Source organism: Phyllopteryx taeniolatus, chromosome 17 (genome assembly GCF_024500385.1).
Source record: "Phyllopteryx taeniolatus isolate TA_2022b chromosome 17, UOR_Ptae_1.2, whole genome shotgun sequence".
Lineage (NCBI taxonomy): Eukaryota > Metazoa > Chordata > Actinopteri > Syngnathiformes > Syngnathidae > Phyllopteryx > Phyllopteryx taeniolatus.
Genome location: NC_084518.1, coordinates 6,863,772 through 6,887,806, shown reverse-complemented (window position 1 = coordinate 6,887,806; position 24,035 = coordinate 6,863,772). Strand labels below are relative to the sequence as shown.

At 41.3% G+C, this 24,035-nt stretch overlaps 1 protein-coding gene across 5 annotated transcripts in view; it reads right to left on the bottom strand.

The window, feature by feature from the left end:
* The window catches only part of robo3 (roundabout, axon guidance receptor, homolog 3 (Drosophila)), a 139,844-nt gene that overhangs the window by 9,969 nt on the left and 105,840 nt on the right, over positions 1–24,035 (bottom strand). For 4 of the 5 annotated variants that reach the window (XM_061751936.1, XM_061751934.1, XM_061751938.1 and 1 more), the window contains 13 exons: positions 19,745–19,911; positions 19,538–19,659; positions 19,249–19,465; positions 18,719–18,843; positions 14,370–14,553; positions 13,888–14,127; positions 13,672–13,711; positions 12,221–12,360; positions 11,261–11,542; positions 7,783–7,930; positions 3,985–4,191; positions 2,741–2,919; positions 2,429–2,536 (listed from right to left, as the gene is read on the bottom strand). In XM_061751936.1, coding sequence (XP_061607920.1) covers positions 2,429–2,536; positions 2,741–2,919; positions 3,985–4,191; positions 7,783–7,930; positions 11,261–11,542; positions 12,221–12,360; positions 13,672–13,711; positions 13,888–14,127; positions 14,370–14,553; positions 18,719–18,843; positions 19,249–19,465; positions 19,538–19,659; positions 19,745–19,911 — 2,159 coding nt within the window. The remainder of the gene's footprint in view (positions 1–2,428; positions 2,537–2,740; positions 2,920–3,984; positions 4,192–7,782; positions 7,931–11,260; positions 11,543–12,220; positions 12,361–13,671; positions 13,712–13,887; positions 14,128–14,369; positions 14,554–18,718; positions 18,844–19,248; positions 19,466–19,537; positions 19,660–19,744; positions 19,912–24,035) is intronic. The other variant, XM_061751935.1, reaches the window with a different exon arrangement.

The following is a 24,035-nucleotide window of genomic DNA, read 5'->3' as shown; positions in this document are numbered from 1 at the left end:
ATATATATATATTGTAGCGGACATGCGGTCCGCAAATTGAGGCACCACAGAGACTCGCAACCACCTGAGAACACCACTCCTCCACGCTGCCCTGCTGTAAGACTGCGACGAGGACAATGCCTGGTGTACGTCAAGTGGACCTTAATCTGATTAGCAGCTTCCCGTCAAATCATGATTCCTGTCTCCAAAAGACACCTTCCCGGACCAAATGGTTAGGGGAGACTATTCACCCATGCGAGTGAGGCTCCACCCACCGGCGTTGAGAGGAACTACAAGCGCCAGAACTTGTGGACGTGCCTTTGTTTAACAGAAGATAAAATGTCCGTTTTGATATCTTGCAAACTCTGTAGAAATATTCCAAATGCACGCCTTGGTGTCTGTTGCACTATCCGCAGTTCGACAGGTCCTATGCAAGATTTTGAAAGCTGTTCATGATTTGAAATCAAACAGTACGAAATGTTGTGTTGAACAATAAGCAACCCATCTGCCACAACCAAAGTTCAAACAATGATTATATGCGTGAGAGTACAAAGTTGGGAGTGTTTTAGATTAATATGTTTTTCTTTTTTAATACCTCTGCAAACATTTCAACAATTCCGTCTTTTTCCCGTCAATATGGGGCGCTGTGTGTACATAATTTTACTGAAAACAAGGTGCTTGTAAGTTTGCTCAGTGTCGTCACTGTGGCATACGATGGCTAATATACTATATACTTGTATATACTATATACTTGTGTGTATATATATATATATATAGATAGATAGATAGATAGATAGATAGATAGATAGATAGATAGATAGATAGATAGATAGATAGATAGATAGATAGATAGATACACGCACACACACACATAAATGTATACATTAGAGGTGTAACGATCGTTTTAGCAACGATTCGATTTGTATCACGATGCGTAGTTACCAATTCGATTCAAGGTTCATTTACAACGATACGACCCGAAACGATTCAGTAACTTTTTTTTTTTTAGCCCAAAATTCATCCGGTGTGACTGGGAAATAAATACCTGCATAATGGTCAGTACAGGTGAAATTTCTTAGATTCTTGTTATTTCTTGGAAGGGAATCTGGTAAAAAGTAATTATGGTAATTAAATATGGAGATTTTCTTGATCTACTTTCGTTTTATGTGTCTTATTGTGTACTGTATGTGTTTTCTAATGGACTATGACTCTGCTGAATAAAAGGTAATTGATTGATTGTATTGTTTTCCAATAAAACAAAGGGAAAAACAGCAACATATTTATTATTTATTTTAAAAAAAATATGATTTCAGCTATAATTTTCTTGTTGGGCCAATTTTTCCTCCCTCGAAAAGAGATGTTTAATTGTAGTTAGAATTAGGAGGGGGTCCTTGGAAAAATGTCACCATTGTCAAGTGGCCCTTGCTGGATCCAAAGTTTGAGAATACTAAGGGCTAGAAACGAAGCACTGTGAGATTTTCATGAAGAAAATATTTTAAGAATAGCGTTAATAATACATACAGAGGTAAATAAATTAACAAACCTGCTCTTTGGAGCATAAATGTGAGCCTGAAACAGCGTCCAGTAGTTGACACTGTTACTTGTTCTCCTCTTGTTCGCCCGAGTTTCCCCTCGAGGGTACTCTGCCATCGTTGTTAGCGGCTAGGAAGCTAAGCTAACAGCTTGAAAGGCTTCGAAGTGCACAGTGATTGGCCCCAAGTCACACACACACACACACACACACATCCATCCTTCCATTTTCTGTACCGCTTATCCTCACTAGGGTCGCGGGCTGCTGGAGCCTATCCCAGCTATCTTCGGGCGGGAGGCGGGGTACATCCTTAACTGTCCTTAATGATAATTTCTCGCTCGCCTCCTCATCTGTCATCCACCAGAGAGACATTTTAAACTTAAAAAAAGTGCTTAAAAAAAAAAAAACACATTCTGTGGTGCCACATCCAACCACTAGGGACACTAGGGAAAGGAGTGACTTGATGTGGGGCATAAAAAAGGAAGCGAAGAAGAAAACTGACAAAAATGAAGAAAGTAGCCTTCATAGTGCTAACTGCCATGTGCTAACTGAAAAAAATCTAGCTAAGTAAAAATCGTTTTTCTTGGAAATACAACACATACACATCTCCACAAAGCCCGCTGTGCTTAAATCTGGTGCGTTATTTCCTAGTGTCAATACAACTGATACCTTTTAAAACAATTTAAATCGATATACTTAACGTTCGGAAGGCTAACTTGCTGAACAAAGATCGATCCAGTTGGATTGTAGGAATATAAATTGATGCATCAATATCATGAATGAATCGTTACACCACGAGTATGCAAATATAGATACAGATACAGTATATAGATGAATGTAACGTATATACTGTTTGTAGCTGAAAGATACTGAGCCAATTGCTTATTTGTTTTCCATCGGTCAATATAAAAATCGTACCTCCTTGTATTTCTCTCCTGTATACTGAACTCTTGGAAGCCTTTTTTTTTACGCAAACTTTTTGGTTCGGTGGAGAGCATGTATCCGCTGGGGATGGACGGCTGTGCACTGAATGAGAAGAAGTCAAGGAAAAAAACATATCATGAGAACAATGCATTTTACCCTTCACCCCAAAAACTGGAATGGTTTTGGTTACTACTTTGGCATTACAAGTAGCGAATCTACAGTTATAAAATAAGATTGTCTGATTACTTTATTATAGTAGCTGTGCTGCATTGTGTGCATGGACCCTATGTCCACTTGTCAATTTACCGGGTGTAGCTGAATTGATCCTGCCTTCATTGTGCCCAGGGTTATGAAGAGAGCGCTGGGTCTGACTGTGGCACTGCAGTGGGCCAACCTCTGATGAGCCGAGATGCTGTTGGCTATAGGGGCTGGACTGGGTGAGTGGTGCCTGGGGAACTGGCACTGGACCACATGGTAACCTTCTGCTGCAAAGACAATGTGTAACAAAACTGAGCAAATTAACAGAATCTGAAGCTAAATTGTACTTTATCATGAGGTCAATGTTTGACAGAACACAGACATATTTGTTTCTTGAATTTATTGTAAATTAAAGGTGGAACATGTTTTGAAATTAGCGGCCTATTTTTGTTCAATATATTATTTTAACACTTGTCCGCAGGACAAGAAAATATGCTGTCTTTATAATTTATACAGGAAGGATCATGTTGAGGGTATAAATAAAACAGGCTTGAGCAAAAAATGTTCAGTCGAACACGGACCTGCAAAATGATTGCAACACTGTAATACACTTGCCATACCAGTAGGTTCCAAAGGCACTTTGAAAAGAGACAACAAGCATATATAAATTTTTTACCAGTGAACACATTAGTGTAATAAATGCAGGCTACACTTTGCTAGAGAAGTATCACCCAAGAACTTATTTTGTTTTTTTGCGACTTCATGTCACTATAGCTTAGCAATTAGCATGGCAGCTCGTACAGTGAGAGCCGATGGCGAGTGTTTTGGTTGTAACATTCTTGTGCATGTTTAGACAAACGACTAACATACATTTGTATGTTTTACTTGTGAACATGTAGCGCAGAGGCGGCACGGCGGACGACTCGTTAGAGCAACTGCCTCACAGTTCCGAGGACCGGGGTTCAAATCCCGGCCCCGCCTGTGTGGAGTTTGCATGTTCTCCCCCTGCCTGCATGGGTTTTCTCCGAGCACTCCGGTTTCCTCCCACATCCCCAGAAAACATGCATAGTAGGTTAATTGAAGACTCTAAATTGCCCGTAGGTGTGAATGTGAGTGTGAATGGTTGTTTGTTTATGTGTGCCCTGCAATTGGCTGGCAAGCAGTTCAGGGTGTACCCCGCCTCCTGCCCGAAGATAGCTGGGATAAGCTCCAGCACTCCCGCGACCCTTGTGAGGATAAGCGGCTTGGAAAATGGATGGATGGATGGATGTAGCGCAGAAGCACTAAAGGATGAGGGTCGGCTACTAAATCAATCATTGTAATGCATCCAAACGCATTAATCACTCACATACCGCAACATCTGATTGCCCTCCTGTTGGCGGTGCAGGTCATGGGACGCTTGCTTCTCCTCATTGGGAGATGGAGTAAGTGTGGCGGTGGACTGGTGACTGTAGGAAGTGGCTGGAGAAGAGGCATTGTTCTTGTGGGAGGGGCTGTTTTCACAGCCCTCCATCAGGTACGTCCTCTCTGGGAGGGGAGGACACCACTCTTCATCTGAGCTACATGCACAAGGAAAGGGATGAAAAAATATGTACCATATTTTCTCGTGTCCCCCCCCCCCACACACACACAAAAAAATGTGTAAAAAATCTATTACACATAGGTAGAAGTAGAATACTTGTTTTTTTCTCAAGTTGTATAAACATATACCGGTACCTGGGGGTAGTCAAAAAAGTCATACTTTCATTCCAATATGAAATGGAATGTCTAATGTTATAAATTTATATATATGTTCAATTTTCACTCTGCCATAAAGCCCCGACTGGTGGAGGGCTGCAGTGATGGTTGACTTTCTAGAACTTTCTCCCATCTCCTGACTGCATCTCTGGAGCTCAGCCCCAGTGATCTTTGGGTTCTTTTTCACCTCTCTCACCAAGGCTCTTCTCCCCCGATTGCTCAGTTTGGCCGGACGGCCAGCTCTAGGAAGGGTTCTGATCGTCCCAAACGTCTTCCATTTAAGGATTATGGAGGCCACTGTGCTCTTAGGAACCTTAAGTGCAGCAGAATCTTTTTTTTTGTAACCTTGGCCAGATTTGTCCCTTGCCACAATTCTGTCTCTGACCTCTTCAGGCAGTTCCTTTGACCTCATGATTCTCATTTGCGCTGACATGCACTGTGAGCTGTAAGGTCTTATATACTCAGGTGTGTGGCTTTCCTAATCAAGTCCAATCAGTGTAATCAAACACAGCTCGACTCCAATGAAGGTGTAGAACCATCTCAAGGATGATCATAAGAAATGGACAGCACCCGAATTAAATATATGAGTGTCACAGCAAAGGGTCTGAATACTTTTGGCTGTGTGATATTTCAGTTTTTTTTTTTTTTTTAATAAATCAGCAAACATTTCAACTATTACATTTTTTTCGGTCAATATGGGGTGCTCTGTGTACATTAATGAGGAAAAAAATTAACTTAAATGACTTTAACAAATGGCTGCAATATAACAGAGTGAAAAATATAAGGGGGTCTGAAAACTTTCCGTACCCATTGCATATATATAAATAGATCTTTCTTGCACTGCATGTTTTTAGTACTTTTAGTGATAAGACCAATAGTGAATGAGAGCTTTGCTGTGTGGTAACAGTGAAAAGTAAGCTTTATTGTGTTTACACATTGGAAAAAAGAGCAAAAGAAAATGACCACAGCCAAGGGAATGCCATTGTTGCCAGAGGCTTCAGGCCAATTAATGTACTGGTTTGAAGTGACAGTAAGTCGAAATGATGGTTTACCTGAGAACAGAGGTGGGTAGAAAGCCAAAAACTGCACTCAAGAGTACTGTTACATGTAACTCAAGTAACAGTAAAAAGTAGTCCTCTAAATTGAGGAAGAATAAATAAGTACTCAGTGAAAAAAAATACTCAAATACTGGGTAACTGGTGAGCACACTCTGATTTATTTTTTTCTTAAATCAGAGCGTGCAAGTCTAATAGCAAAAAATATTAAATAGAAATGTGTAACTTCAGATATTGCCCAACAATATATTTTTTAACTAAAACAATAATAAATTAAATCTTAAACCATAAATTACAGCAAGTTTTGCCACAACAAATGGTCCTAAATTAACTTTGTTTGTTTGAACTTGTGAAACAGCACAATAGGCTCACCAGGTAGAGATGGCATGAAGTAGCTGCTCTTTTACGTACTCTGTAAAGGTCAACATTGATTGAATGTGAGGCCAGGGGTGTTCTGCCTCTTCTCACTGCGAAGTTTCTGCCACGCTTCATGTAAATGAGTGGGTGGATTTTATGTGTCTTAATTGCAATGTTCCTAAGCTCCACAATGCTTTGACCGCTACCTGGAAATAGTTCTCACACCACCATATTACGGAATATCTCAATGGCTATGCACAGATAGGTCTCCAACGAATACTTGATTATTTCAAGGACTGCGAGGACAAAAAATGCTCCAGTATTTTTTTCTGCCTTGAGGATCTGCTTTTTTAACTCATTCAATACCGGCAATCTCAGTTTGATACTATTTGTATATACAGTAGCTGCCTGTTAATGGCAGGGAAGAGTTAATTGTGAACCTCAAACAGAGGAAACGCACGGTGATAAGGTGCTTAACATCATCAATGCTAGGTGCACATATTTCATCAAAGGAGCGGTAAAATGGCGAAAATACACTATTTGAAATCAGTGTTAAACAACAACGAAGAAGATGGCGACAACATCAGGGAAAATAAAGGTGGGGGAAAAAAAGACAAAATGCCAAATGTGCATTTCAGACTGAGCAAAAAGGTCAACACCAAATTGCTCATATCTACCATGGAGCAGTGACTCCAATTGACTTGTACTGATTGCATTGACTTGTACAGCACTGCAGTGATCGTGTTCATCTTTCCACCACAGTGAGTATACTATTTAGTGACTTATAAGTATGTATTGTGCTCATTTGTCACGCCAGTATGTTCATTGCCTTTTTCTGTGACTATTTGCCGATTTGATTGACAGCTGCGGCTCATTTCTTTGATGTCCGTTATGTACCTAATGATGTTCCTTAAGCGCAACTTTGGTCAATAATGTGGTTACATTTCATCTGGTGGGAGGCTGCACAGAAGCGTGCTTAAGAAGTGGTGTACTTGTTTCCATGTTTAAAGACTAATTTGGCACGTCAAGTTTTCTATAAGCTTGGCCATGCGTGTTCCATGGCATTATGTGACGCCTGTAGCCATTGTCGTCCAACAATTAAGGTTTCATGTCGTTCCGAGCTACACATTACTATTAAAATATTGGTTCATGTTAGGGCATTGTGTAATTTCTATATATTTTTGCTTCCTCTCGAGGTGTCTTAATTTAGTCAGCTGGTCTGTAAACTCATAAATGGTCATAATTATGCCACATGCTAAATTGCTAGCCACGCAAGTGAAGGTGCACAACATACAGGCTGTTTATGCTTTTTTTAATTAATGCCTTATGTTTTTTATACTTTTGTGTTTGATTTATTTTATTTGTTTGAAATTGCCTCACTGAAACTGTTTAGAGACAAGAAAATACACTTTGCTGCTCAATCTGAATTTAAGTGCAAAAAAAGTTGGTCGCTAATTGTTAAGTGAAATGGCTTTTTTTCTTTTGTATTCATAATTGCTCTTTAACTAAGCCCCCCCCCAAAAAAAAATAAAATAAAATGAATTTTAAAAAATATATAACAAATAAAATGTATCCAGATACTTGATTACACAATAACATTTTAGAAGGATACTTCAAAACTAAAATATTCAATAGATGCAGCCCAACATGCAGCACTTACGCGTTCGGTGTAAGGTGGCCGTGCATAGTTGTGGTTTTTGATATACTGTAGGCGACACAGACAGTCGGCCAGGGCGGCAATCTCAGAGGGGCAAGTTAGTTTTTAGTGTTGTGACACCCCGATTTGTTTGCCATTTTAAGCTCATTACAAGATAGCAACTGGGTTGCTGCTACTTGATTTGCAGTTACTGTTGTTACTTGAATACGAGTAAAAAGTGTGTTGCATTGCAACTCTGACAATTTTTCGAAAGTTACTCAACTAAATGTAATGGAGTAAAGCAGCACATTACTACCCACCTCTTGTAGTCAAATACAAATTTATTAAACTAAAGTCTGACTTACCCGATGTCCATGTCCTCATTCTCTGGGGGCTCCTCATCCTGGTCACACTGTTCCAGCTGTCCAATTGAGGGAGGTGGGGGCAATGTTTCCATCCATGTTAGAGATGGTGTCTTAACAGCCTTACCCATGGCCTTCTGCTTTGGCTTACCTACAAAACAGGCAGCAAGTGAGGAGAATCCCAGTGAAGTACAACTGTAAAACTGCAAATTTAGCTATCAATAATTCAATATTGAGCACGTTACTCATTGAACTACACAGGTTTAACAAACATGCAGTACTATAATGTAAATTCATATTGTTTTAGACCAGTATTTCTCAAGGGGTGGGTCAGGACCCAAAAGTGGATGGCAGAGCCATTTCGGGACAGTCACAAGCAACTAGTAAAAAATTGCAGGGCGGGTTTCATGGTCACGATCGGCGCACAAAATATCACTTTCGCACAGCAGTGTAAGAATACGTGGTATATGTGGTAGAAGCTGGTATGCTCAATTACCACTGTACTTAATGTTTTTCATTTTAATGTTTCGTATTCATTGCTGAAAAGCGTTTTTCATCCAAATATTTTGCGTAATTCTGACTTTATAACATCGTTACAGTAGGTTAGTGACAGACTGGTGCGTTCAAACTTGCGAACAAATTTAGGGGACGTCGCTGTAGAAACAGAATTTCATCGTAAACTAAGGGTGCCCTGTACAGTAGAATATTTAATGTGAATTCCAGTTTGGACTTTTCTTTTATTTAAAAATAAATTTTTTTACAGGCACATGTCAGAGATTGGCTGGCGACCGGTTCAGAGTGTGCCCCGCCTCCCGCCCAAAGATAGCTGGGATAGGCTTCCAGCAGCCCGCAACCTAGTGAGGATAGGCGGTGTAAGAAAATGGATGGATGGATTTTAAAACTGTTACAATTGAATTTGCCTGCATCCTTAATTTCTTAAAAAGCAGAAAAAGTGTTAGTGTCGCTATTTCCGAAAAAGATATCACTAACATCCATTCATCCATGATCCGTACCGCTTATCCTCACTAAAGTTGCGGGTGTGCTGGCACCTATCTCAGCGGACTTAGGACAAGAGGCGGGGTACACCTTGAACTGGTTGCCAGCCACTCGCAGGGCACACATAGACAAACAATAATTCGTAGTCACATTCACAACTACGGACAATTCAGAGTCTACAATTAACCTACCATGCATGTTTTTGGAAGATAAACTGGATTACCCGCAGAAAACCCACACCGACACGAAGAGACCATGCAAACTCCACACAGGCGAGGCTGGATTCAAACCAGAGTCTTCAGAACTGTGAGGCAGATGTGCTAAGCAATTGTCCACCATTCCTCCGGATATCAATAACATATAGGTAATATTTTTTTTAGCCCTATGTTGCACATTTTTGAACATGCATCTGTCATATTAGTCACCACCAGTTTATTGGCGCTCTAACAGGCAATTAGAACATGTAAGCATGTGTAGTTATGTTTAAAAATATACATGTGTTTTCAAAGGCTATTTTTGAACAATGTATTTTCTTTATTGCTTTTAACTTTTATGAAAGTGGGTCAGGACTCATGCCTCAGACTACAAGACAAATTTGGCCTTTCACAATGGCACTATGGCAGACTACTGGCATAAAATCTTGCCGTATCTCGGTCAGCCACTGGCAACACTACACGACATTTATTACGATACCACCATATGCTGGCTTTTATGATCACTGGGGTTTATCTTGTCAAATCAAACACTGTCGGGGAGAGAGGACCAGAAAAATTGGTCCGTGACCGGATAGAGCGTTACTATGGTGACGACAACAACAATGAACCGCGCCAATGTGTGTTGGAAAAAAAATAAGAACAAAAAGAGGAAAAGTCTGTCGATCTCGGAGCCCTATTGGGTTTATATTCCATTAGCATTTCGTTCATGTATTCAGGACATAAACCCTTCAGTGATTTATAGACCAGTACCAGAACTTTAAAATATATTCTAAAGCTGACTGGAAGCCAGTGTCAAGACTTTAGAATTGGAGTAATATGCTCTGACCTCTTTGTTCTAGTCAGAACCCGAGCTGCAGCATTCGGAATGAGCTGCAGCTGTTTAATGCTCTTTTTAGGGAGTCCAGTCAGAAGACCATTAAAATAGTCAAGTCTACTTGCGATAAAAGCATGGATGAGCTTCTCCTGGTCTGCTTGACACATGCAAGCCTTCACTCGAGATATGTTCTTCAGATGGTAAAAGGCAGTTTTAGTAATTGATTTGATATGGCTGTGGAAAGTCAGGTCGGAATCTATTAGAACACCAAGGTTTCGAACTTGGTCTTTGGTTTTTAAAGAGAGTGACTCCAGGTATTTACGAACAGCTATTCTCTTTTCTTTATTGCCAAAAACAATTATCTCAGTTTTGTTGTGGTTTAATTGAAGAAAAATTTGGCTCATCCAGAGATTTATTTGTTTTAGACAACATATTGTTATGTACCTAGCAAGTTAGTGCTAGCACAAACGTTTGTATGTAAACATAACGGCGTTCTGTCCAATAATGCTCTCAAGCTTCAGTAAACATTGGTTTGTGCACGTAAATAAATGTTGACAATGGCGCCCAAGTATTTTGACAACAGCGAGCAAGGAAGGCAAAGCGCTGGTCACAATTACATCATTCGACGTCAAGGTGCGCTGTCGGACTTTGACTCATTTATAAATGAGTTACTGAAATTATAAATCATTCATATATTATTATTAGTAAAGTGTTAGAAATGTTTTGGGTGGTGTTGGTGTTCGGTTACTGTATTGATTGAGCTACCACCATGAGAAGAATCATAATTTATGAGCTGCTACCATTTATAGATAACTCACAGGCAATTCAGTTGGGATCATTGTAGGCTCACATGGTGGCCTGGATCTAATGATTTACTGCAGTCTTTGTGTTCACAGGTTTAATTGATAATAATAAACAATTAACACGCAGCACGGTGGAAGACTGGAAAGCACATCTGCCTCAGAGTTCTGAGGACCGGGGTTGAAATCCCGGCAACGCCTGTGTGGAGTTTGCATGTTCTCCCCGTGCCTGCGTGGGTTTTCTCCAGGCACTCTGGTTTCCTGCCACATTCCAAAAACATGCGTGGTAGGTTGATTGAAGACTCTAAATTGCCCGTAGGGGTGAATGTGAGTGCGAATGGTTGTTTGTTTCTATGTGCCCTGCGATTGGCTGGCGACCAGTTCAGGGTGTACCCCGCCTCTCGCCCGAAGATAGCTGGGATAGGCTCCAACACACCCACGACCATAGTGAGGATAAGCGGTACAGAAAATGGATGGATGGATGAACAATGAACAGACCCTGAACAAGGGTAACTTTATTGTAAAACGATACCAATGATTATAATTCCTTTTGTGATTTGGCATGAAATTAAGAGCAGCAGATAGGTCAGATATGTGTGTGCCCAAATCACGGTCACTGGGACAATGATAGAAAACCAAATCTCTTTTGCCCTCACCATTACAGCGGTCGGGTTGAGCGTACTGAGCTCCAGATGGTCCCGGCTGGGTGATCCAGTGCCCATCATCCTGTTGCTCGCCACCATGGGGTGGGCTCTCCATTTGGTTTGCGAAGGGCATGATAGAGGTGGAGGCATAGGGAGTGGTTGAGGTGTGCTGGGCGTAAGTAAAGCTGTGAAGGTCCTCGCTGGTGGCATCAATCGTGCTGTAAATGGGCCCCTCAGTGGAGCCGCTCATGCTGTATTTCTCTGTCTGGTTCAGGTAGTTGGAGATGCCAGCTTCTACACAGTGTGGAAAACAGTGGAGGCTTATTATTTACAACATTTTAAAGACAGTTAACCAAATGTCTTACTAATAATTTGGAAAAAAATTTTAATAGGGCAATGATTTCATTTTTTATATATTCGCCATATAAATCGCAAGTCATATCTTGTGTAACTCGCGTTACTCTATCCGTCCTCGATTAGATCAAAGTGGATCTCTTTGTACATGGCAAAGTAAAACATCTTACCCTACATCTAAGTGAGCTCCAGTGTGAACCAAGCGAGGACCGATGAGGAGGAAAGGACATGGTTGAACCGCGGAGGTTGCACATTTTCTCCCAACTAATACATGATGCATGAATTTACTAAACTGTGGTCATTTGTCACTTCTTCAGCTTAGTTCAGATAAAACTACTGTGTACTTCAATTGCTTTGCTAGTGTGGTTATGCTAACATGCAGTACAAACAATGGGTCACTGCACGGCCTTTCGTCTGATTATACAAAAATGTCAGCGTGAATGCTAAGTAAACTAACAGACCAAATGTGTGCAACTTTCCTTTTTTTGTTATAGACCAGAGTACCAGAGTAAATTACAAGTGTGAACACAACCTAAGAAAATATGCAGCAGAAGCTGTGACAAAATCAGAACGAGATTCATGTATTTTACTAGCCATTGTGTTTAAACAGCTTTGTACCATTGTAGTATCGCTCAGCTGTGTCATGACTGGTAGTGCAGCAGTTGACAGCCTCTTTACCACTGTGGACCAGGTTGGTGGTGGGCCAAGAGTCTGCCAGCCACGGGTAGTTGCCCATGTTGCCTCCCAGCATGCCTGGCCTACAGAGACATCACACACATTCTGGTGTTCATTTATGACACGGTATGGGAGAGAACATCCACCACCATCCAGATGGGAATAGAGCTTGCAAAAAGCAGCGGGCACAACAAAAACACCACGGAAGCAAGTATCAGTCAAATCTCAATCCCAATACTTTTGGTTTCTATTATGCGCAATGTACGTGTACAAGAAGTACACGTGGGCTGAAATATCCATGTTTGGGCAGACGCAAGACTACACTGCATCATTAAACTGTTGTTTTTCGGAGTCTAAACACTTGCGCGGCTGTTTTTTCCCTGAAAAGGAGTCATTTAGATTGACCCGCGAAGGTCTGATTGGTAAATTGTCGTCAAATGAGACTCGTGATCATGTTGGACGGGTGCAATGGCGCCCGATGCGGAAGTCGAAGTCTAAAAATAGATTGCGCACGCAATAATGGATAAATAATAGTCGCAGCATGTCGAGCAATGTAAAAGTATTAATTCTTCTTAAAATAAATACTCATGTAAAAGTAAAAAGTATGGTGCAGTCAAACTACTCGGACAAGTACAATTTATCCAAAATGTTACTTGAATAAATGTAACGTATATATAAATGTAATGTTATTTTTCTGTTTATTTTACCTATTTATATTTCATATATCCACAATTGCTGCTGAAATGATGCAAATTCCTCCATTGTAGGACTAATAAAGGTTATCTTATACAAAAAATATTTATCAATAACAATATTAATATACTTTTAAGGCGGCACAGTGGACGACTGGTTAGCACATCTGCCTCACAGTTCTGAGGACCTGGGTTCAAATCCCCTTTCCCCGTGTGGCGTTTGCATGTTCTCCCTGTGCCTGCGTAGGTTTTCTCCGGGTACTCCGGTTTCCTCCCACATCCCAAAAACATGCATGGTAGGTTAATTGAAGACTCTAAATTGCCTGTAGGTGTGAATGTGAGTGTGACTGGTTGTTTGTTTATCTGTGCCCTGCGATTGGCTGGCGACCAGTTTAGGGTGTGCGCCCATAGATAACTGGGATAGGCTCCAGCACACCCGCGACCCTTGTGAGGATAAGTGGTACTGAAAATGAATGAATGAATGAATATACTTATAACTTGCCCACGTTCTGAAGTGACGTGTGGAGTGACCTACCAATTCATTTCTGGTTCAGATGTGGCGTCCTGTGTGGACGTGTATTATTTCATATTTATATCTCTAAACAGGTATTAATTGGCCTGTTATTCTGTTGTTCGAAGTTGGTTACTCTCCACGAAAATGTGGTTCCAGCCAGACCAGCCAGTAAATGTTAGATTTATTACCTTCCATTGTGTCCAGATCCCTCTCCATGAGGAAATCCAACTGTACAAGAAAAAGAGAAAGATGCTACTTAACAGTACATTTACTTGTGACTGTAATTAAACAAGAGCAGGACTTTGTTGTCATTGCACTGAATAGCACATGCTTCCCCCGAGAGAACCTAATTAATACTGAATACTATATGTAAATTTGTTCACGTGTGATGTAACTACTCTAACCTGCTGCCGTGTAAGCAAAGGAAGCAGTGTAGTGGCTCAACTCCTTTCTCTTTTTGCGTCGGCAATAAATCCAGACGCTGAAGCCCATGAGGATGACCCAGCAGGCTCCGCCGATGCCTGCGATGAACGCCGGCTGCTTGACCACATCAGTAATCTGCTCAGCCAGACTCACGTTGCTCTCCCTGCTGTCATCGTCAGTGTCAACGCCGCCTGGCACAGAGGGCTGTTCAGCTGCCATCTCTGCAAGAAGCAAAGACAGTCACAATAAGACAATAACAAAGAACAGAAAAGTTGATAAGGTGGAGAGAGAAAAAAATAGCTTCAGTTTTCCCATTGTATGGAATTATCTGGATTCCTATGTATGCCCGATACCAGTCTGAGTTGGAGACCACTGTTTTAAGCAATGCAAAAGTAAAAGACTATGGGGCGAAAAATTAATCTTTGCCTTATAGAATGTTACTATTTTCTACGTTTGCACTCACTAATGAGGATAGGCAAAGGCTGACTGCGGGTGCCGACACCAGCACCAGTAACGGCTGCCACCTCGACCTGGTAAAGGACACCGGGTATTAGCCCTTTCAGCGCTGTGGACAAAGTGTTCCCTTCCACTGTCTTGTTGATGTAGTAGCGTGTCTGGTTGTTCTTGCCACTGCTCACACACCAAACCTGTTTAGATACAAAGAGAAAGGCCCATTTTAATGTAATGTAAAGCTTCTTTGATAAACTTTCATGACAATGGATACTTTGGATACCACATGCATTTGCATCCTAATTTACTCATGACTAGGGTTGAGAATCTCTGGCACGAGGCCGATCCGATACATATCTAGACACTTCGGTTACGATTAGAGAAAACAACGATATCTAGGGTGAAACAAGATGATTCAGTTCAGTATGGGAGCGATACGATTATTCGATTTGATTTGGTGCGGAAACAATGTGATAGTTAAAATTTGTTAATGTAGACGTTAATCATAAAGAACCTTGATACGACATGACTTTACCCAATTCTATAAAGTGACATTTGTCTAATCCTATTTTCAAACATGTAAAGGTCCTCTTGTCTCTTGAGAATTGTTGCTTTATGGCACTGTAAAAAATAAACAATAAACTATATTATATATCTATGTTTTCTAATGGCGGCACGGTGGGTGACTGGTTAGGCCGTCTGCCTCACAGTTCTGAGGGCCGGGGTTCAATCCTCGGCCCCGCCTGTGTGGAGTTTGCATGTTTTCCCCGTGCCTGCGGGGGTTTTCTCCGGGTACTCCGGTTTCCTCGCACATCCCAAAACATGCATGCTAGGTTAATTGACGACTCTAAATTGCCCGTAGGTGTGACTGTGAGAGCGAATGGTTGTTTGTTTGTATGTGCCCTGCGATTGGCTAGCAACTAGTTCAGGGTGTACCCCGCCTCCTTCCCGATGATAGCTGGGATAGGCTCCAGCACTCCCGCGACCCTAATGAGGAGAAGCGGCTCAGAAAATGGATGCATGGGTGGATGTTTTCTAATATTAAATTAATTATTTAAATATACCACAACAATTTATTTTGTAAAGACAATAAACTGCATAAACAAAAAATAAATAAGAGCCAAGGGGGGTCTAGCACACGGTGCCATTCAAGGTACGAGCGCGCTTGCATATACTGTACGCAATTTTTTTCCTTCCTAACAATCACACTGCTTACTGAGTGCTAACTGACTTTTTTAACTTTAAGTCGTGATTACTAGCTCAACTGGCGTTTGTTGTGTTAGCTTCGGAACATACATGGCTGTGTGTCATTTTGGTAGTTTATTTTTGGGTTGCACTGGAACGCATAAGTGGACGGAATGGGCTCGAGAAGAAGCAATACTTTGCTGAGGTATATAGCCCATGGGAATTGCACCTTTGCCATATTGTCTGCTTGTTTAGTCTGCGGTGCATATTTTGCCGACGGCACCAGTGTCAATGGCGGACTTTTTTGCCACCTGTCCCAGCTTTTTTGGAACGTGTTGCAGCCATAAAATTCCAAGTTCATGATTATTTGCTAAAAGCAATAAAGTTTATTAGTTTGAACATTAAATATCTTTTTTTTGTAGTGTATTCAATTAAATATAGGTTGAACATGATTTGCAAATCATTGTATTCTGTTTTTATTTATGTTTAACTTCATTGGAATTGGGGTTATACAACCGATTTTGTATCGATTATGGAATTTACTACCGATACTGTCATATCTCTCGTCTTTACGAACGGGTATCTGGTAGCATCGATTTATCGTTCCCATCACTACTCATGACATTATCAAACACATGGTTGGCACTGGGTCATGAAACCTCTTCATGTGGCTAAACAGTATAAAAATCTCCAAACCAAACTTGTCTGTCGTCAATGGGAAGCCGATAAGCTTTAAAGATGTGGGTCCAATTAAAACTACCTCGTCATCAATCAGGACGATATGGGAAAATTCTTTTAATTGGGAATTTTTATTTTTTTTTCAAAAACAAATATTGTGATTGTGATTTAGCATGTAATTTTTCAGGAGGAAGTTTATTATCTTTGGTATTATTCACTAAACACAAGAAATTCCTTATTATTATAGTGTGACCAATACAACAAAGGATATAGCCCACAAATAAACAACTCTTTCCTTTAGGACAGGCCGAAATGATGATGATGAATTGCAAAAAAAAAAACCTTCAATCACAGTCGAATATTGACATACTGATTTAACTTCATGCCATGTAAAAATATAATACTGTACAATGATGCTCGTCAGTAGCAGTAGCACTGCTGTCAGTGTCAGCCGAGTATAGAGATAAAGTGTAGAGTGAGACGAGTGACAATTTTCATCACCAAGATGTGAGTATAAAAGCGGTTGAAATTGTAAACTATATCAAAGGTTGAATAATGTTCTTATCAGTTACAGTAAAAATGTTAAATTCCATCCATCCATCCATCCATTTTCTGTCCCGCTTATCCTCACTAGGGTCGCGGGCGTCCTGGAGCCTATCCCAGCTATTTTAGGGCGAGAGGCGGGGTACATCCTGAACTGGTCCCCAGACAATCCCAGCGCACACAAACAACCATTCGCACTCACATTCACATCTACGGGCAATTTCAAAGTCTTCAATCAACCTACCACGCATGTTTTTGGGATGTGGGAGGAAACCGGAGTACCCGGAGAAAACCCACGCAAGCATGGGGAAAACATGCAAACTCCACACAGGCGGGGCCGGGATTTGAACCCAGGTCCTCAGAACTATGAGGTAAATGTGCTAACCAGTTGGATATTAAACTATAGAATTTTATAAGTATATTAAACTATATAATTTTTTAGAAGACAAAACATTAGTATTCTAAATGTTTGGTTGAATTTTAACAACCAAACATTTAGTAGGTTAACCAAACATTTAAGGCCAGGGCCGTACGTAGCCAGCACCGCTGCCGCTCGGCATGAAAAGTAAGATTAGCGGCTCGTGCATTGATGAAGAAGGCGGCGAGCTAGCGAGAACTAATGTGAATTGCAGGACACACTGGCCATCGTTACGTCAAACGTACGTCATGGCAATAAATGCGTGCGCTTCAATTCTGCACCAAGCGGCATCGGGTTTGTCTTCACCGATGTGCTGCTCCCCACAGCTCAGGAGTGTACGTGTGCAGTTTGGAGTCAGTTTAATTTATTCAGTTAACGTGGCTGGCTAACATTAGCTAATGTCTACATTTACAGATACACTTCCATAATAACACGCATACCCGTGACTCGTCCATATTATTTGAAAACTACAATATCGCTGCGTGAGCAGAGAGGTATGAAGGTCACGCCACACTGCACATGCATCAGTCGGCCACAGCTGAGAAAGCCTGTCAGCCTGACTGCTTAGCCAGCAGCGGCTGGAAGGCAGATTGAAGCATTTTACGAACTGGGGGAAGAAATTAAACCATTAACATCGCTCACACATGGCAGAATGAGCTTGGGCGTTTAAGTTTTGACGCAGGCGATTTTGATTCGCCAAGCATGGCAAACGTGGGCGATATTCCCTTCGTCACATGCTGTTTTAATTAGCCACTGGCGAGGTGGCAAATAGGCAGCGTGAACCCTGAAACACAAAAACACAATTTCATTTAAAATGTATTTGTTTATCGCTGCTGTCTCATTTCATGACGTCTCTTCGGGTTTAGGGCGCCGAGACGTTTGCTGTTAACTCTCATTCAATTGTGGCGTGTGAAGGGATGTCGAATTTCAGCACCCGTCAGCCTATTATGTTAAAGTTAGCGATTACGTCATGTCGTAATAATTTTGTTCGAATTCTACTCAACTTTATTTATATACAGCCGTAACAAAGTAAAACACGTAAAACATAAAGCATAAGACATAAGACATTAATTGAAATAATAGTTTTACAATCATAAAATAACTAAATAAAATGTTATTCTTGCAACATGCCTGCACATTCATTAAATTTAACTAAATGAACACACTACTAAGATACACCCAAGACTTCCTGCAAGAGATGAAATCATCACCCTGCATCAATTACAATAGACAATATACACCAACCAGCCATATTAATACCACTTAGTAGACTACAGCATAATGATATCAAATGTAAGCGCTGCATCTCATCTCATCTCATATTCTGCCATTACAAAGAAAATAAGGTTAAACTTTCATTGACAATGTCAAAGAGGAAATCTTTTTTATTGTAGTTGAGTGCATGTGGTTGGTGCGTCACAACACAGAGGTTCTGCATGTTTTGGTACATTTTTCTTTGTCGTGTTTTCACTGTGGTGATGTCTTGTGGTGGTGTGCAAACTGCACTGGTTTGATCCTGCGACATCAGAGGCGTTTACCTTGTACTCTTGGATGATGCCGTTCTGCATGTCACTGGGTGGAGGTTCCCAGGAGACAATGATGCTGGAGATGTTGCTTTGCTTCACTGTCGCCACTGTAACAGCTCTTGGAGGGGCACTAGGCACTGAAAGGCAAGAGACAGCATTAATATGAAATGAAACCATAGCATGAGCATACTGAGGCATACCGCTGCTTATCCTCACTAGGGTCGCGGGTGTGAAACAGACTACTGTATTATTTTTAATCAGAAGTTTGGATCAACCAAGATACAGTAGGCCTGCAAGGGACTCCACTGCAAAATGTGGGTTGGGGCTGAATAGAAAAAAATAAAACATGGGGATTATTAACTGAACCAAAATTTGAGCCAGATAAAAAAAATAACTCTCGAATAAGACACATTTTTTAAGATTCATGATGTGTCATACAGCCTAATGACTTTAAAGCCTCCAGAGTGTAAGGGGAAAATACCTTTAAATCTTTTCATAAATGAAACCAATGTTCCCTGAAACCATCTTTGGAGAACCTTTACCTTCTTCTGGGGTTCGAACCAGTATTGTGCGGCTGTCCTTCCCCTGAAATTCGTCAAAATAAGGCCGGATCTTTATCTCATACTCAGTTCCTTTGAGTAGGCTCGTAAGTACAGTGCTGCGCTCGGAGGGGGAGTTGATGTCTTGGAGGAGCCATGTTCCCCCACTGGGGCGGTAGAAGAGACGGTAGCCCTGTACATACGGAGACTGACGATCAACCTAGAGGAGGAAACGAGACAGAGTAAAGGAGGACCTTCTCTGCAGTAAGCCAAAAAAAATCAAGGCACTTACAGCCCAGGAGACTCGGACTGAGGATGTAGTCGGTCTGATGGGCTCTTGTAGTTTGACCGCCACCTCCCCCAGCTCTCTCTGCAACTGTCTGTGGTCCAGTCCCTGACCCGTCGGACTCACGTCTGAGCCAAACACATATGCAAATCGAGATTAAAGTTCGGTTCACTCCACAATCGTGAAGATAATTCATGTTGTGAGGCTACTGACCTTGTGTTCTGACAGGCTGTGAGATGGGGCTTGGGTCACTCAGGCCATAGGCATTGACAGCTCGTACAATAAACAAGTAGATGGTGTTGGAGAGAAGGCCAGTGATTGTGTGTGTTTCCATCTTCACCATGTCAGCTACAGTTTGCCAAGTGCTGCCGGCGGACTGGCTGTAATAGATGATGACAAAACAAATTATGTTTCTAATGTTTCACTGCACGCATGGATTAATGTGCCACCCAACTTGTGCTTTGCATGAGATTTGCCACAACTGATGCCGTAGGATGTATTGCAATCGCATTCATATTCAAATGTCTACAAAAACAAATCATTGCTCAAGACTTGCACAGTGTGTGATGTAACATCCCATTAGAGGCTTCGAGATAAAAAAAAAAAATCCATTACTGAAGTCACAAACAGGAAAGAGAAACACACTGCCTGTGCGCATGTTTTGCAATGTTAATTTGCTGACCCATTAATCGAAGAATGGGAGGATCTCTGGGTAACAGCTATTTTTGGCTCCCCCTTGTTCGTAATATCTGCTGTGAGTAAAGCTGGTCACTTCTGAGAAGTACCTGCATGCTAGAGATTCTACATATGATACAATTTGCCATCCTGATGAATGAGGCTTGAAAGGACAAACTGCTGCTTAAGAGGAAAGTTATTATTGTTATTGGCCTTGCGGTACTACACTAGATTCATCCATCCATGTTCTTTACCGCTTATTCTCACTAGGGCCGCTGGAGCCTATCCCAGCTATCTTCGGGCGGGAGGCGGGGTACACCCTGAACCGGTCGCCAGCCAATCGCAGGGCACATAGTAACAAACAACCATTCGCATTCACATTCACACCTACGGGCAATTTAGAATCCACAATCTGCCACGCATGTTTTTGGGATGTGGGAGGAAACGGGAGTGCCTGGAGAAAACCCACCCAAGCATGGGGAGGATATGCAAACTCCACACAGGTGGGGCCGGCACCTGAACCCCGGTCCCCAGAACTGTGAGGCAGATGTCCCAACCAGTCGTCCACCGTGACAGCCACTAGATTCATGATAGAACTTAATTCCTTCTTCCACTTATCTCTCCGTTTCTCAGTGAATTTATTATTACCTTGGCACAGCTGAACATTCTAAAAGGTCTTCCCAACCATTTGTTTGACACTTTTAGATGTGTCCCTCAAGGGCACTGTGATTCTTTGTGTTACAGTGCCAGGCTGTGCAATAAGAGGAAAAAGAGAACATGACTCATCAATACTCAGATTATGTCAATGCGGATGACTTCTGAGATTCTCACAGAAGGTTAAAACTCACAGCCAAGGCTGTGACTCCCTCAAAAATGAGACGTTAGGAGAACGGTTTGTCTGTTTATTCACATATTTACACTCAAAACTTTGTCCTCCCCTTCCTCTTCCCAACAAACATTCACACAAATGAAAAAGAAATGTCAGTACTAAAATCCAAATGGTTACACAATAACACTGTTGTTACTCCTACTACTGCTGCTGCTGCCATGGGTGACAGCTGATATCTGGTTGGGATTATACCCAGAGAGTGACTTCCTCCATTTATAAAAACAGAACGGTACTGTTCCACTTAACACGGCCTTCTTCATTTTTATCAGATATCACCAATCCTGATCGACTCAATCTATTTCCTCCACACCATGTCTAAGAGTATAGCAAGTACATGTCAGCCTCTGCTGGGTCGGCCAGTGGAGCTTACCTCGTGGGTTCTCTTGTTAGCACAATTATTTCATATTCAAGTCCATCAACTCCATCATGTGATGCAAAACCCTCACCAGCTAAAGCAGAAATTATGACGGGATTTATCTCGAGTTTGGTCGGTCAGAGGCTGTGTATCTGAGGGAGGTGACCACCTCACACGACTTAGCCTTCTGTGACGCGAAAAGTGGTGCGTGAAACTTTGTTGTGTGTGACAAAACTGTAATATAACCTAATTCAAATATTATTCACAACAACCTTAATTACTGACACTGTTATGCTGTTTGTACCAATCCTTTGAATACACACAACTGAAACAACACTGTTGGATTTCTGCAACGATGAACAAGCGTTAGATTGTAATTCATACATTGCTTTCATTTTGGTTAGGTAAAAGACAAGAAAATTCAACCATTTTACATGAACAGTGTGAAATTTCATCTTTGGTCAAGCTGCAGTATGCCTCCCTCTGCTATGCTGTCATCACTGGGGTGGGGGTTCAACAACAAAGAGTGGCTATTTGGTACTTGCTAACTGGTACAAGCCGAGTTGTAAAATGATAACTTTACAACTCTTTGTGTTCATTTCATTTTTGCACAAAGGAGATCTGCCTTAACTTTTGTGGTTAAAAAAAATCTAAATCAGAGGAGGAAAAAAAAAAATATGCTGAATGTGGCAAGAGTGTTTCAACACCGGTGGTGGGCGGTCAGAGTCAGCAAGGCCTCTGTTGGTCTAAACTCTGTTCGATGTACCGATGTGCATCTACAACCTAAATTTTAATATGAAATTGCATTAATTTATTTCCAACAGTCTATTATTGTCTTCATTTCATAAAATTTCTCTTCAAGTAAGTAAATATGGATGTTTGATTATTTTCTCCAATCAGATTTCAGCCTTTATGTCCTGCCATGTCCATCTTATCTGCCCAGGACCTTCAGAATCAATAGTGTTGGCCAATGTATTTTCAATTACATTAACATTAACATTAACATTAACATTGGGCTGTTTGCTTAATCAATCAAGATTTCAATTCATCCTCACAGGACAAGCTGGGGCCCGTGAGCTGTCTTTCAGTGACATCAGCATTTTTCTCTTCTGTGATTGGCTGGTCAGAGCAAAACTTGTCACAGCCAACTTCGAGTAAAACACATTTGTAGCAATCTGCACACATTAATAATTTGCATCTCTGGTGAGTATGATGTTTTTTCTAATGACTTTGTCATGTTATTAGATAAATATTGACTGTGAACTGCTAGTGACGTGTACATGGCATGGTTGCTAGCTGTTATATTGCGTATATATATTGATGGTTTCTATAATTATGACGTGATGGTGGTGGTATTAAGAGTTGGATTAGGTCCCCACTGAAGGCCCAAGTAATGTTTTAGTCTACATGGCACACCACGATTTGACAAAATACCTTTGCCATTTTACTACAAAGGTAATAACATAATTATTTTATGCTGATCAAAGGTAAAGACTGGTCTGATAAGAGTGTGTTAAATAGTTGTGATGGTTTACCGTAATTTCTTCTTCTTGTATAATGTGCACCCATGCACCCCCAAAGCTGACCTCAAAATTGTGGATAAACCCTTCGACCTATGTATAATGCATTTTTACAATGCATGATTTTGCTTCTACCCATCAAAACATGAAGTACAGTGGGTACGGAAAGTATTCAGACCCCCTTAAATTGTTCAGTCTTTTTTATAAACGGAATTGTTGAAATTTTTGCAGATTTAGTAAAAAAGAAAAACTGAAATATCACAGAGCCATAAGTATTCAGACTCTTTGCTCAGTATTTAGTTGAAGCACCCTTTTGACCTAATACAGCCATGAGTCTGTTTTTCACACCTGGATTTGGGGATCTCTGCCATTCCTCCTTGCAGATCCTCTCCAGTTCTGTCAGGTTGGATGGTGAACGTTGATGGACAGGAATTTTCAGGTCTCTACAGAGATGCTCCATTGGGTATAAGTCAGGGCTCTGGCTGGGCCATTCAAGAACAGTCTCGGAGTTGTTCTGAAGCCACTCCTTCGTTCTTTTAAATTTTGGGGTGCTTAGGGTCATTGTCTTGTTGGAAGGTGAACATTTGGCTCAGTCTGAGGTCCTGAGCACTCTGGAGAAGGTTTTCGTCCAGGATATCCCTGTACTTGGCTGCATTCATCTTTCCTTCGATTGCAGCGTCCTGTCCCTGCAGCAAAAAAACACCCTCATAGCATGATGCTGCCACTACCATGATTCACTGTTGGGACTGTATTGGACAGGTGATGAGCAGTGCCTGCTTTTCTCCACACATGCCACTTAGAATTAAGGCCAACAATTCCTATCTTGGTCTCATCAGACCAGAGAATCTTATTTATCACCATCTTGGAGTCCTTCAGGTGTTTTTTAGCAAACTCCATGCGGGCTGTCATGTGTCTTGCACTAAGGAGAGGCTTCCGTCAGCCCACTCTGCCATAAAGCCCCGAATGGTGGAGGGCTGCAGTGATGATTGACTTTCTACAACTTTCGCCCGACTGCATCTCTGGAGCTCAGCCACAGTGATCTTTGGATTCTTCTTTACCTCTCTC